The following is a 13,353-nucleotide window of genomic DNA, read 5'->3' as shown; positions in this document are numbered from 1 at the left end:
TTGAAGACCTCTGATCTAAATCTAAATCTCTATTGAGTCAACTGGGGGTGCTGCCATTAGAGAATCCTGATGTTCTGTCCTCTTGGTGATTACTAGTATTGATTTGGAGACTCCATGTGTAATTGTGTTTGTTACAGGATCTTGCATGCAGCGCTATTATGTGGAACAGAGGGAAATTCTCATATATTAAATCAAGCCATGGATTCCTCTGACCCAATATTGTTAACTTTAACCAGAGATTCAGATGGGTGTTTTTTAGGCCTAACCGGAGGTGTCAAGTTTGAATCTAAAATTTCCTATGTGCCAAACCTATGCTCCCTCACCACACTGACTCAGGAGCCATGGGTGGCGCAGTAGTTAGAATGATATATTGCAGGCTAACTCTGCCTTCCACTGCCAGCAGTTCGATCCTGACTGGCTCAAGGTTGACTCAGCCTTCCATCTCTCGGAGGTCAATAAAATGAGGACCCAGATTGTTGGGGGCAATATGATGACTCTGTAAATGGCTTAGAGAGGCTGTAAAGCACTATGAAGCCATATATAAGTCGAAGTTCTATTGCTATTAAAACCTTCATAAAAAGAGAGGAGTGGATGTGAGGACAAAACCATGTGCCCTGAACATAATTTAATTCTTATATACAGACACACAGATGCATACATAAAAGTGTATGTATGTATGAATGTAGGTATGTCCATTAAGATGAGAAGAGAATAATAGGAGGACATAGCAGTAGATGGAACTGTTGGATGGGAGAATATGACAGCCTACAATCTGGACTGAATACTATGCAAGCTGCTAAAGAGTCTCAGTTCAAACAAGTTTTTTTTTTTTTAATGTCTTGAATTCTAATTGCCATGAGCACAGCACAGGCGGAATTTAATAGTGCAATGTAGGTGTGTCTTTAGAAATCCTCACATTATCAAACTGGAAACTAAAATGCCCTTGAAGTGATATCCCGGTGCCTGGAGGCCGTACGGATCTGGATGGGGAGGAACAGGCTCAGACTCAACCCATCCAAGACCGAGTGGCTGTGGTTTCCGACGTCCCGATATAGTCAGTTGACGCCATCTCTGACTATTGGGGGCGAATCACTGGCCCCCACGGAGAGGGCTCGCAACTTGGGCGTCCTCCTGGATTCACGGCTGTCTTTAGAAGAGCACTTGACGGCCGTGACCGGGAGGATTTTTTATCAGGTTCGCCTGATTCGCCAGTTGCGTCCCTTTCTGGATCGGGACTCGTTACGCACGGTCACTCATGCCCTCGTCACCTCCCGCCTGGACTATTGTAATGCTCTCTACATGGGGCTCCCCTTGAGGAGCACCCGGAGGCTCCAACTGGCGCAGAGTGCGGCCGCGCGGGTGGTAATGGGAGCGTCATGGCGCTCCCATGTGACACCTCTCCTGCGCGAGCTGCACTGGCTCCCGGTGGTCTTCCGGGGGCGCTTCAAGATTCTGGTTACCACCTTTAAAGCGCTCCATGGCTTAGGACCTGGTTATCTATGGGACCGCCTACTACCACCAATAGCCTCCCACCGGCTAGTACGCTCTCATAGAGAGGGATTCCTCCGGGTGCCGTCAGCCAAACAATGTCGGCTGGCGACCCCTAGGGGGAGAGCCTTCTCTGTGGGGGCACCTACCATCTGGAATGAGCTCCCCCCAGAGATACGGAGGATCCCGGATCTGCGCACCTTCCGCCGCGCTGTGAAGACTTTTTTATTCCATCAAGCAGGCTTGGCCTAATCTCCTCCCTCTTTTAATATGTAAATTTTAATCTGTTTTTAAATTATTGGGGTGTTTTAATTTGTCTGGGCCAAAATGATTTAATTTGATTTTAACTGGTTTTTTAAATTTTTTGTATTTATGTATTTTATTGTTTGGCTGTTCACCGCCCTGAGTCCTTCGGGAGTAGGGCGGTATACAAATCAAATAAACTAAACTAACTAAACATAAACTAAAATATATAATGGTTTGCTTTTTCTCTGTGTATGTGTGTCTTTAGTTTTAGTATGTATGATTTGTTCGCATGGAAAGTATTATGGATAGCTGGTCCTACTAGCATTTTAGATTTTTCTCATTTTAATGCATTTCAACATTTCCCTTTTAACCAGAATAGGACCGCTCCATTATATACATTTCTGATGACTTCTCCAGCAAATCAATCTTGACATCTCCCATGCGTGATCTCTCAGCCACGCTTTCTGAAACAATTGACTGCTGATTATACATGCAATATAATCTGTATTAAAATATTGAGCCTAAAATACTTGGGTTGATTTCTGTGTACCAAGCTTCTTTTTAGGGCTGTGATGGCAAACCTATGGCACGTGTCCCAGAGATGGCATGCAAAGCCCTCTCTGTGGGCACGTGCACCGTCGGCAGCTGATCTTTGGGTTTCCGGTGCTCTGGAACGCACGTGTATGTGTTCCGGTTTGGGCCCTCAGTGTTGAAAAGGTTCACCATCACTGTTTTAGGGGATCAAACTCTACCCTCTAAGATTTGTAACACTACCTTTAGTAAATTCTATAGAATAGTGTAAATATGATTATAAGTGCATTATATTTATGGTTCAAAGTTTTTCTATGGAGTCCACAAGTTTGTTATATTCATTTTTCACATGTTTTTGAGACCCTGCTGACAATTAAATTCCTGCCCTCTTCAGCTACTGAATTATGTAGCACAGACCTTAAAAGTAAAGGTTACTCTCGCACATATGTGCTAGTCATTCCCAACTCTAGGGGGCGGTGCTCATCTCTGTTTCAAAGCCAAAGAGCCAGTGCTGTCTGAAGACATCTCCGTGGTCATGTGGCCGGCATGACTAAATGCCAAAGGCGCACAGAATGCTGTTACCTTCCCACCAAAGGTGGTCCCTATTTTTCTACTTGCATTTTTTACGTGCTTTGGAACTGCTAGGTTGGCAGAAGCTGGGACAAGTAATGGGAGCTCATCCCGTTACGCGGCACTAGGGATTCGAACCTCTGAACTGCCAACCTTTCGATCGACAAGTTCAGTGTCTTAGCCACTGAGCCACCACGTCCCTAGCACAGACCTTACTATTGTTTTAATCTGAAACATAAGTAACACAATATTAATATTTTAAAATATTTCCTTGTATAAAAAGCTTCTTGCACTTGATAAACTAGCATAGGAAATAGGGTTTAGCACAGTTCTCTTACTGATATCCTAGTTTACTGTATGAAGGGGTGTTTTATTGGAGGGAGAACTAAAGAATATGAACTCAGTGGAACAGTCCAAATTTTGTCACTTCACTCCGTATAGCACAAAATGTAAACTTTGGTCATCTCTCAGGTACTGCTGTCCTTGTCTCTTATTTATTGAATTAACACACTAAGAAATAATTCAAATCTATTCTTCTCCTGTTCAGCTTGGATTCTTCTATTCGTTGTGGATTTAGTGATACAGTAAGAAAAATATATATTGTTATAGCTAAGAATTTTTTTTCTTTTTGGATGTCTGGCTATCTCCTATCATACATTACCTGATTCCACTCCACTTTCTATTTTTTGTCCAAGCATACAACCAGCAATTCCTTCAGTGCTCAGCACAAATGTGTTGAACTTGATCATAGAGGTTAGGTTAGTACCATACGTGAGTAAATGGAATTACGTAACAATGAGCTTGAAGAAGGGAAATAATTTAGTGTCAAGTCCCAGTCTCTCACACACAGAGAAACAAAATGTATAGGATGAACCCTTTAAACCCCAGCAGGAAGTTGTCCTAAAGCCAAGAGCAGGGAGTGGATCAGATAGAACTTTGAACTTGAGACCCTGTCATGTATTTATTATGCAAGTTTCTGAGATGTTTGTTTCTTTCCCCCTCTTGCTTGCTCGGAAAGATGTTTGTGTTCCTGGCTTTCCTGAGTACCTTGCTTTCCTTTACAGTCTGTGCCCCGCTACAAGGAACACCACAAGGGACGAGAAGCCACAACAAGCTTCTACTTGTTTCTTTTGATGGCTTTCGGTGGAATTATGATCAGGATGTGGACACCCCCAATCTAGAAGCCATGGCCAGAGATGGGGTGAAGGCACGCTACATCACTCCACCCTTTGTCACCCAGACAAGCCCCAGCCATTTCACTTTGCTCACAGGTGAGTGTTACATTCTGGAAGGGAAGGGATGGGATGGAAAGGTAGGAGAGAGAAAAAATGGGAATCTGAAATGGATGTGTCACTAGGGAGGAATAACACTGTTTGTTTATGATACCTTTTGAGTTTATGGTGTTAAAGGTGGGAATGGGAGCATTTGTCATTCTCATCCTTAACCCCAAGCCTCCAAAACAATGTTGCTCACATTTCATCCGTAAGAAAATAGAAGCACATTTCATCATGTAAATCTTCATCATGTTTGTATTGAAGCCTTGGCAATGCAACTCTTGGAGGGTTATTTTGATAATAGTTTGATCTCTCAGCACATCTCCCATTCCCCAAACTCACCCACATTCCTGAATTCCGTCACAGTTAGTTGACGGAAATTTTATTGTCAGCTCTGGCCATTCAAAAAAGCACTGGGGGGAAAAATTGAATTAACTGGACCTTCAAATAGTGATAATAATGTCATAGCTTTGGAAAACACAAGTTATTAGTCCTTGCTATAGGAATTTTTTTGCTCATTATTTTCACACTGAGGAAATGTGCCAGCATACTAATAATAAAAGTACAATGACACTGCTCTAAATTAATACTTTAAGGCACTGCACAAATTGTTCTTAAGCACAGTGGTACTTAGTGCAGCACTTCATTTGTTTTCTTTAGAGTGCTTCTAAACTTTATTCTTTCTAGATCTACCTATGGGTCAGTTTTTGAGGAGCTACACTTTTGGGGGGAAATATCATATCATTATTAAACATTCTGGCAATTGTCTGTAGATTCTCAGTCATCCAGGTCATGGTTGTCCCAAAGGTGTTTTTTCAGGAGGCAACTGGACTTTCTTGGTTTTTCTTTTGAAGACATTTCGCTTCTCATCCGAGAAGCTTCTTCAGCTCTGACAGGATAGCGGGGAATGGAAGGATTTATATTCCTTGCAGACAGCTGGTCATCTGCATCCTTTTAGAGGGTCATTGAAGCACTTGGAGGTTTATCTGTGTCCTCAGGGTCACCTGAGTAGTGTTCCTGATTCCTGTGCTCTGCAATTTTTTCTCTGGAAATCCATTCCTACTCCCACACCATTCAAAGGGTGTTCATCCCAAATTGTATAGCTAAAGGTCTGTAGAGATTCTCAGTCATCAAGGTCATGGTTGTCCCAAAGGTGCTTTTTCAGGAGGCAACTAGACTTTCGTGTTTTTTCTTTTGAAGACGTTTTGCTTCTCATCTGAGAAGTTTCCACTATCCTGTCAGAGCTGATGAAGCTTTTTTTTTTTTTAATTTGATTTATATGCCACCCTTCTCTGGAGACTCAGGGCGGCTTACAATGCGTTAAGCAATAGCCTTCATACTTTTGTATATTTTTACAAAGTCAGCTTATTGCCCCCACAAACTGGGTCCTCAATTTACCTACCTTAGAAAGGATGGAAGGCTGAGTCAACTTTGAGCCTGGCAAGATTCGAACTTACTAATTGCAGACAGCTGGAGTTAAATTACAATGCATTAGTCTGCTGAGCTATCCAGGCTTCTCGGATGAGAAGCGAAACGTCTTCAAAAGAAAAAACAAGAAAGTCCAGTTGCCTACTAAAAAAATCACCTTTGGAATTCTGGCAATTGTAGCTGATAGGCAAAACAGATCCTTCCTCTAAATGTTTTCCACCGGAACAAAGGCATGATTAGAATTCTTAAAGCAATGATGGTATGCAACTAGCTGAGATTGGTTAACCAGAAATAGGCAGAGTTGAACCAAGTTGAACCAAAGTTAAGACCATTAGGAGGATTTTGGAGTGGTAGTCTAGACTGGAAAGTCGTAGATTTTCTTAGAAGAAGGCAATGGCAAACCACTTCTGAATAGCTGCTAAGGAAAGTACATGAGTAGGTATTATTCAGAAGGAAGGAATGCACTACATGCCATCTTGAGCTTATAGAGGAAAGGCAGTATATTAAACAAATCAATAAATCAAGTCACTTGAAATCAAACTTGACTTAAGGGAGTCTTTACTTTTTATAATTAAAAGAGACTATTTTAGATCAGTGCCTGTATTTGGAGAAAGCTGAAGCATCAATGACATTATAACCAAGACACAATTTCCCTGGCTCGCTCACCCTATTATCTAGCAATAGTTTCATGGTCCATCACCTGAATATTTTTATCTTACTAAAGAATTGCAGCAGTGGATTTCTCAGGGACCAATAGACAAAACCTTGGAAAGTTAAGTGAGTAGATGGAAGAAGGAAGAAGTGGAAACCATGTGCTGCATGTTTCCAGAGAACCAGAAAGGAGGCTGGAGGCATTTTTCTGGATTTGTCAAAGACTATTTGACTATCCAAGACATTTCTGTGTGGGAGTCCAAGGGTGACAACATCTCTACAGATTGTCTGACATCTATCTCTAAAGAGAGGTCATTGCCATAACTGAACAAGTATAGGAGAGAGAGATGCCAGGCACTAACAGAAGTCAAAGAAAAACTTCAGTAGAAGAAACAGAGAGAGAGAGCAAGGACTGAAATGAAGAAGGCTAGTAGTTCCACCAGGTCTACATTATCAAGTACAGGTCTAGGACCCCACTGGGTAAAAGGCCATTTTTTTTTCCTTTTTTTGTCTCTCTTTTTGTTTTGTCTTTTTGCCCTGCTCTTTCTTCATTCCCCCCAAAGCCCTTTAAGGGGTGAAAAGAGGGAGCAATAGAATAAATTGTTTCAGAAAGGAAAATGGTGAAGGATATTCCCAGTCCATAAGACATCTTGCCCAAAACTCCCTCTCTCCTGGCAGTGCCAAAGCACTTGTTTCATGGTGGCAATGGGGCATTAGAAGAATAGCCTGAACTGTGACAAAATAGGGGGTGGCAAATTTTTCAATGTTCAATTTCCAAACATTAGGGGCACTCAAAAATTGTGACGTGCCTTGGGGGATGGTAAAGATATTTTGGCTTCTTTAATATAATTTAGATGTGCTTGGCAAGGAATTATATAAATATCATAACTTTTTAACATTTTGTTTGCTAACTTGATCAAGGAAGATCTATTTAGGTCCTTCGGCCAGTCAGAAAAGCAAGGAGCCACCACTGAATTATCCTTGCAAGAAACTAGGAAAATGCTGCAGTTTCTTAGACAGTGATGGTTCCATGGCTGAGGTCTCTGGTAACTGTGGCGTAATGCTGTCCTCAGGAACAGGAAGGGAATTAGGCCAGTGGCCTCTCTGTGATAGCCTTCACCCATCAAGGCCAAGTATCCAGATGTTCATGCAACATAGAGATTAAATTAATTTCAAGCTTCTCTCTCTTCTGGTAGGAAAGTATATCGAAAACCATGGAGTGATTCACAACATGTGGTTCAACACTAGCACTGGACAAAAACTGCCTTATTACCATACTCAGCGGAGGTCTGACTGGTGGGACAACGGAAGCCTCCCCATCTGGATCACAGCACAGAGACAGGTACTGTAAAACTTGTTCAAAATCATAAAAAGAAGTCTTCTCATTTTACGTGTTACTCAAAAAAAGTGCATCTCTATTCTTAGTGACTTCATTTTGCAAACCAACCTTAAGCATTGTATGTAATCCACAAAAAGGAAGAATAAAATCAGATACACTGTTGTAAATATTGGGGAATTGCCTCCTCCCCAGCGATAGAGTGGGTTCTAATTGTCAGTTGAAGTTAATTAATCTAGAATCGGTTCTTCAAAACAGATCCTGAGAAAATGGGCAATGAAAAGAAATTTATAAATTTTCTGAGATTAGATGTCTGTGGAAATCTATTAATTTGTGAAAACTAAATTAAACTAAACTAAAATTGAAAGTGGAAAAGCAATTGTGTGAGAGAGGTGATGTATGTGTATGTGTGTGTGTGTATGTATATATATATATATATAAAATTTATATTTCACTGATAAAGAAATAAAGGGAGACTAATATAGATCTATTTCAAGCTATTTAGCTCTCATCAGCTAGCCATACCTTTACTTGGATTTGAACTTGGGCTGCGCCTGCATGTTAGGAAGTTGTATTAACCTCTGAGCCACAAGTTCTCCTCCCTTCATCAGCTTGAGCCAGGGGAGAGATCTTTATCAGCGAAATATAAATTTGGTATAAAATGGTTTGTCATGAATGCGACTGCTTAAGGGCTCCTGGATTGGAGCTGAAAGGCGAAAGGGATGCAGTACGCTCCCTCCCACATGCTGGGGTAGACCAGGTGTCTCAATAGGAAAACACTTAATATATATGTATGTATGTATGTACTGTATGTGTGTATGTATGTATGTATTGGTACTGGAGGGCAACTTTAGGAAGGGCCATAGTCATGTTCTATTATTTCTCTTTTGATTAATTACTCATTCTCAGATTTTCTTTGAAGTCAAGTCCATATATAATTACAAATATTGTATACAGTTAGACCTCAATTTATGACCATTTGCTTAAGAGTTACAATGAACTCAAAAAAAAGTTACTTATGATGACCCATCTCAGGAGCTACAACTGCTGCAGCAGCCCCGCAGTCACATGATCGCATTTTAGGTGCTCGGCAAACAGCTCGCACTTACCACTGATTGCAGGGTCATGTGATCACAATGTTTTTCACTGTTTTTTGGCAAACAAAAACCCATTGGATAAGCTAGATTCAGACATATGATATATGATTTGCCCAACATCTCACTTAACAACCATTGTAAAAACAGTTGTAAAATCGAGTCTGTCACATGATAATGCAACTGAATGACTGCAACAACCTACTCTATCATCAATATTCCAGACTCAGTTGCAGTTGTAAGTCAAGGTCTGTATTCATCTCAATATGTAGCAACTTATATTTGTCCACTAAAGAAAACATACACAGAAATGTTTATCTAAAGAAGGATTGCAAGTCCTCTTTAGTTAAACATCTTTTAAATAATTGGGATTGTGTAGAATCAGTTCTCTTTTCTATGCCACTGAATTTGGATTCTTTAGCATCCTGCAATGTTAGTTTTAAATGCTGTGTATATGTGGTCCTTGAAAGAAAAACTCTGCCATGACAAACATTGCTCCCTTCAGTTCTTGTGCTGACTTTGGAGGTGTAAACACATTTTGGCAATACTTTCAAGATGCAGCTGAGATTCCAGCCTGCATTTGAACGTTGGGCACATAAACATGTAGCCCTGTGGATTGTCTTGCCAACTCATAAGTTTATGATCTTCTCATTCTAGGGTTTGAAAGCTGCCTCCCTGTTTTTCCCAGGAGGGAATGCCACCTATCAAGGAGAGGAAGTGAGAGTTAGGAAGGTGGAAAAACTCCTCCACAAGTATGACAATGAAACTGAGTGGAGACAGAATGTGGACACAGTCATGAAATGGTTCCATGAGGATGACCTTGACTTTGTGAGCCTTTACTTTGGGGAACCCGACTCTACTGGACACAAATATGGCCCAGAATCTCAGCAGAGGAAAGATATGATCCGCCAAGTTGATCGGACAGTGGGCTATTTGAGACAGCGCATCGCAGAGCATGGCATGAACTCAGTACTTAACTTAGTCATCACCTCTGACCATGGCATGGAAACAGTCATCAAAAAGGATGAAATTCACCTCCTCCGAGTAGCAAACTTCTCATTCCAGGACATTCAGTTTGAGCTGGTTGATTATGGGCCACAGGGCCTCCTGCTGCCAAAACCTGGGAAATTAGAGCAAGTTTATGAAGCCTTGAAAAATGCCCACCCCAAGCTCCATGTTTATAAGAAGGAGGAATTCCCCAAAAGATTCCATTACGCCAACCATATTCGTGTCACACCTCTTGTGTTGTATAGTGACCCTGGCTACGTGATCCATGGGGTAAAGTATTTTTTCTACCTTGTTAATGCCAAATTCTTTATCTCCCTTTAGTTATGTGGCTTTCCATTTCATGCTTGGTAAACATAAATAAGCTTCTTAAGAAGGACAAAGGGGAAGGGTAACCTAAAATATCAGTCCAAGGCATTTTGCTTTGAATTATCCCATGGGGATTCCTTTTATTCTGCAGCATTTTTCACACAGCAATCTCTGCCATCTTGGATGGTGCTAGCCAAAGCATGCAGCTTCGCTGTGTGATATAACACAGACAGCCCTGTGCATATTTGTCACACTCTATGACAGCCTTCCCAAACCATCTATCATTCAAATGTTTTGGAATGTGCCAGAATTCCCAATGGCCAAGGCTATTTAGGAATTCTGTGTGTTACACCATAATGCCATTAGATATGGAAAGCATCCATTGGGAAATATAGCATTTTATGCAGGAAGTGACTTTGGGAAAAATTTTGGAACAGATTTTGCCTCTATATTCCTAGTTGCAACCATTTTTCTCTTTATTTGAAAAAGCATTCAGCACATCCTACTAACCCATATCGAATGTATTTCTGAAGAAACATATTTTTTTTTATTTTATTTATTTCGTCAAGCATGTATTTTATGACAGATACAAGTGTAAACATAATTATAAATACATGTAAAGGATACAAATAAAAGAAAACATTAGAACAGGGACAGTAGGCACGCTGGTGCACTTATGCACGCCCCTTACAGACCTCTTAGGAATGGGATGAGGTCTACAATGGACAGTCTAAGGTTAAAGTTTTGGGGATTTGGGGAAGAAACCACAGAGTCAGTATTTTCTGCAGTCTAGTTTGGATCAGTTTACCATGAGCTTGTATCTATTGTGTGCTCTTGTATTGTCTTGGTTGAAGCTGAAGTATTCATTGGCTGGTAGGACATTGTAGCAGATGATTTTATGTACCCTGCTTAGGTCAGACCGAAGACAGCAAAATTCTAAACTGTCTAAGCCCAAAATTTTGAGTCTGGTGGCATAAGGTATTTTGTTGCGAGTAGATACATAGGATTGTCTTGCTAATCATTATTGCAGCAGTCAAGGGATCCTGCTGAATCCAGTCATCACAAGTTCAGGGATCCTAAGTCTCAGAATTCATATTTTCCTTCTGAGCACTGCTATTTTGAAATGATGAATTCCTACAATGTGGCCAAGCAGGCTAGTGGCTTGCTTTCTGTCTCAAAAATAACTTGACCAGCAGAAATTTTCTATCAAAGGTGTTCCTGCCAGATGGAGCAAACCAAATGTTCCCTAGTGAGATGTTTAGAAGATGGAACAGAACCAACTCTGGACCTATTAAATCCAGAACTATTCCATTTTTCAATCAGAATCTGTTAAATTAAACCAGAGTAAAGCTGGCATAACTAATTTCAACCCACTTGCTCATTTGCTTTCCAGTAAGTTCAGAAGCCCAGCAAAACCATCTCTCCAGTTCTGCACTGATTAGTTCAAGCAAAGTAGTATAGTTGCCAACCTTGTTTCTCTCTTATCTGCCATGCAAGTGGGTTGCGCAACTAAAGAAACTGAAAGTATCAATAGTCCCTAGTTAGCATGAATTATCTATTTAGCTGCAAATAGATCCCTTTTTTTATTATCATTACAATCACTCTAGTGCACTTTTGTTCAAGAAATAAGAATGTCAAAATAGGAAACGCCTGCTTAAATCGTTGAGCCATACTCTTTTTATTTATTAATTTATTATTTCTATCCATATTTTTCATCCAATTGTTGTTGTTGGGAAGATTTTATTAATTACAGATAAAAGCTGAGTGGTGGGTAATCACTGAAAAAAAAAAGTCCTGTTCTTTCAGCGAAAGGCAAATTGCATGTGATGAGCTGTAGCCTTCCCTTCTTTTTCAGAGGGTGAAAGTCCAGTTCAATAAAGGGGAACACGGCTTTGACAATGAGGCTATGAATATGAAGACCATCTTCCGAGCTGTGGGACCAGCTTTCAAGCAAGGCCTGGAGGTGGAGCCTTTTGAAAGTGTGAATATTTATGCCCTCCTTTGCAAACTCCTGAATATCACACCTGAACCACATGATGGATCCTTGGACGTCACCCGGCATATGCTTGTCAAAGACACAGGTCTGTTTTTTTTCTGGTTAGCTAACACTGCAATCCACCAATTATTCAATGAACGGATTCAATCCAAAAAAGATTAATTACATATCCGTCAGAGAGACAGGGATATAAATTGTCAATGATGTACCTTAATAGTCCCTTATGGAGGCTGAGGATCCCTAAAGAGTTTGCTCTTTTCTGATCAGGGATAAACCCTTTTATTTAAGTAGCAGCCGTCTCCACAATCTTTATAAATTGTACACTGATGATATCAAACCCCAAAGGATTTGTTTCTTTAACTTATCCAACAAGAAGTTCTAAAGTAAAAAGAGAGTAGCTTTCAAATATTTTCCTCCCCAATTTCATTGGCTTGCCTATCCTACTTTATAACCCCTTTCAGTTTATTCCGGCATCAGCGAAGTCAAGAGTGGGAAGAAAAGGGAAATACAATAAATCTTTGCCACACAAAGTAGCACTAGGAGAAACCAGGAGAATGTCTCTGATTATTCAGTATTTTATTGTTATGATGGAACCGTTAATTGTGCTCTAATCCACTTATGGTACTGATTGGAATTTGATGCATGATAGAAAGAAGCGTTTCCTTGCAAATGCTAGGCTATGTGAAAACTGTTTATAAAGGGCTTAGAAAGGAAGGAATACTGATATAGTATACAAAACATAAATGAATTTCTATGAAAATCAATTGGATCAGATTCACTGGTTCACACTCTTCCACACATCTTGTCACTACTTTGTGTATGTTCTAGGATGAAGGACAAAAAAGTGACAGGTTTATCTAGTGCAATAAATATATGCAGTCCCCTCTCAATTTCTACATTCAGGAAGGAAAGTCCTGTTTACAATCAGCTTAATTCTTGCATAATTTCAGATGCCGGCTATGCTTTCAAATCATACTTTAAACAAGCCAGAGTTCCAATTTCACCTGAAGGAGTATGAAGGAGCAAGAAACTGGAGCACAGCAGCATATCTTACAGGGAGAAACCATAATTCCAATTATGGGCTTTTGTTTTCCAAATTAGTATCATGCCAATATATGCTAAGCTAAGTTTGGAGTTCACAACTAATGAGCTCCTTTGCTCGCTGCCAACAAAGTGCACCTTTGATCTGAAACCAATTACTCATATTTTATTCAAGCCATCACTTACCCTTTCGCTTGTAGGTGATCTCTTACACAAATACCAGTAAAAATTTGACAGCTTCTTACCTTTTGTTATATCTCATGGGCAACCCCCAAATCTACCTTCCCACTTTCTGGAGCAGGTCAATCTTTCCCTGTGGGCTATCAGATTCATCACAATTGCTCTCCATTGAGAGATGTATGACCAGGAAGATAGAAAAACAAA

General features: G+C 40.4%; 1 protein-coding gene across 1 annotated transcript; it reads left to right on the top strand.

The window, feature by feature from the left end:
- The first annotated feature begins 3,853 nt into the window (after positions 1 to 3,853).
- ENPP7 (ectonucleotide pyrophosphatase/phosphodiesterase 7) lies at positions 3,854 to 12,090 on the top strand. Its single transcript, XM_034413049.2, has 4 exons — positions 3,854 to 4,106; positions 7,385 to 7,530; positions 9,276 to 9,896; positions 11,788 to 12,090. The coding sequence occupies exons 1-4, from the start codon at positions 3,854 to 3,856 to the stop codon at positions 12,088 to 12,090; spliced, it is 1,323 nt and encodes a 440-aa protein (XP_034268940.2).
- The last annotated feature ends 1,263 nt before the right edge of the window (positions 12,091 to 13,353 follow it).

Source organism: Pantherophis guttatus, chromosome 2 (genome assembly GCF_059756535.1).
Source record: "Pantherophis guttatus breed Tessera chromosome 2, ASM5975653v1, whole genome shotgun sequence".
In the NCBI taxonomy this organism is placed as follows: Eukaryota; Metazoa; Chordata; class Lepidosauria; order Squamata; family Colubridae; genus Pantherophis; species Pantherophis guttatus.
Note: the sequence above shows the minus strand (reverse complement) of the source record. Positions and strands in the feature narration are given on the sequence as shown.

Excerpts from the sequence above, each read along its gene's own strand:
- ENPP7 (XM_034413049.2), top strand. The coding sequence starts at position 3,854 with ATGTTTGTGTTCCTGGCTTTCCTGAGTACCTTGCTTTCCTTTACAGTC. Across the intron at positions 4,107-7,384 it reads CCATTTCACTTTGCTCACAG|GAAAGTATATCGAAAACCAT; the intron begins GTGAGTGTTACA and ends CTCTTCTGGTAG. Across the intron at positions 9,897-11,787 it reads CTGGCTACGTGATCCATGGG|AGGGTGAAAGTCCAGTTCAA; the intron begins GTAAAGTATTTT and ends CTTCTTTTTCAG.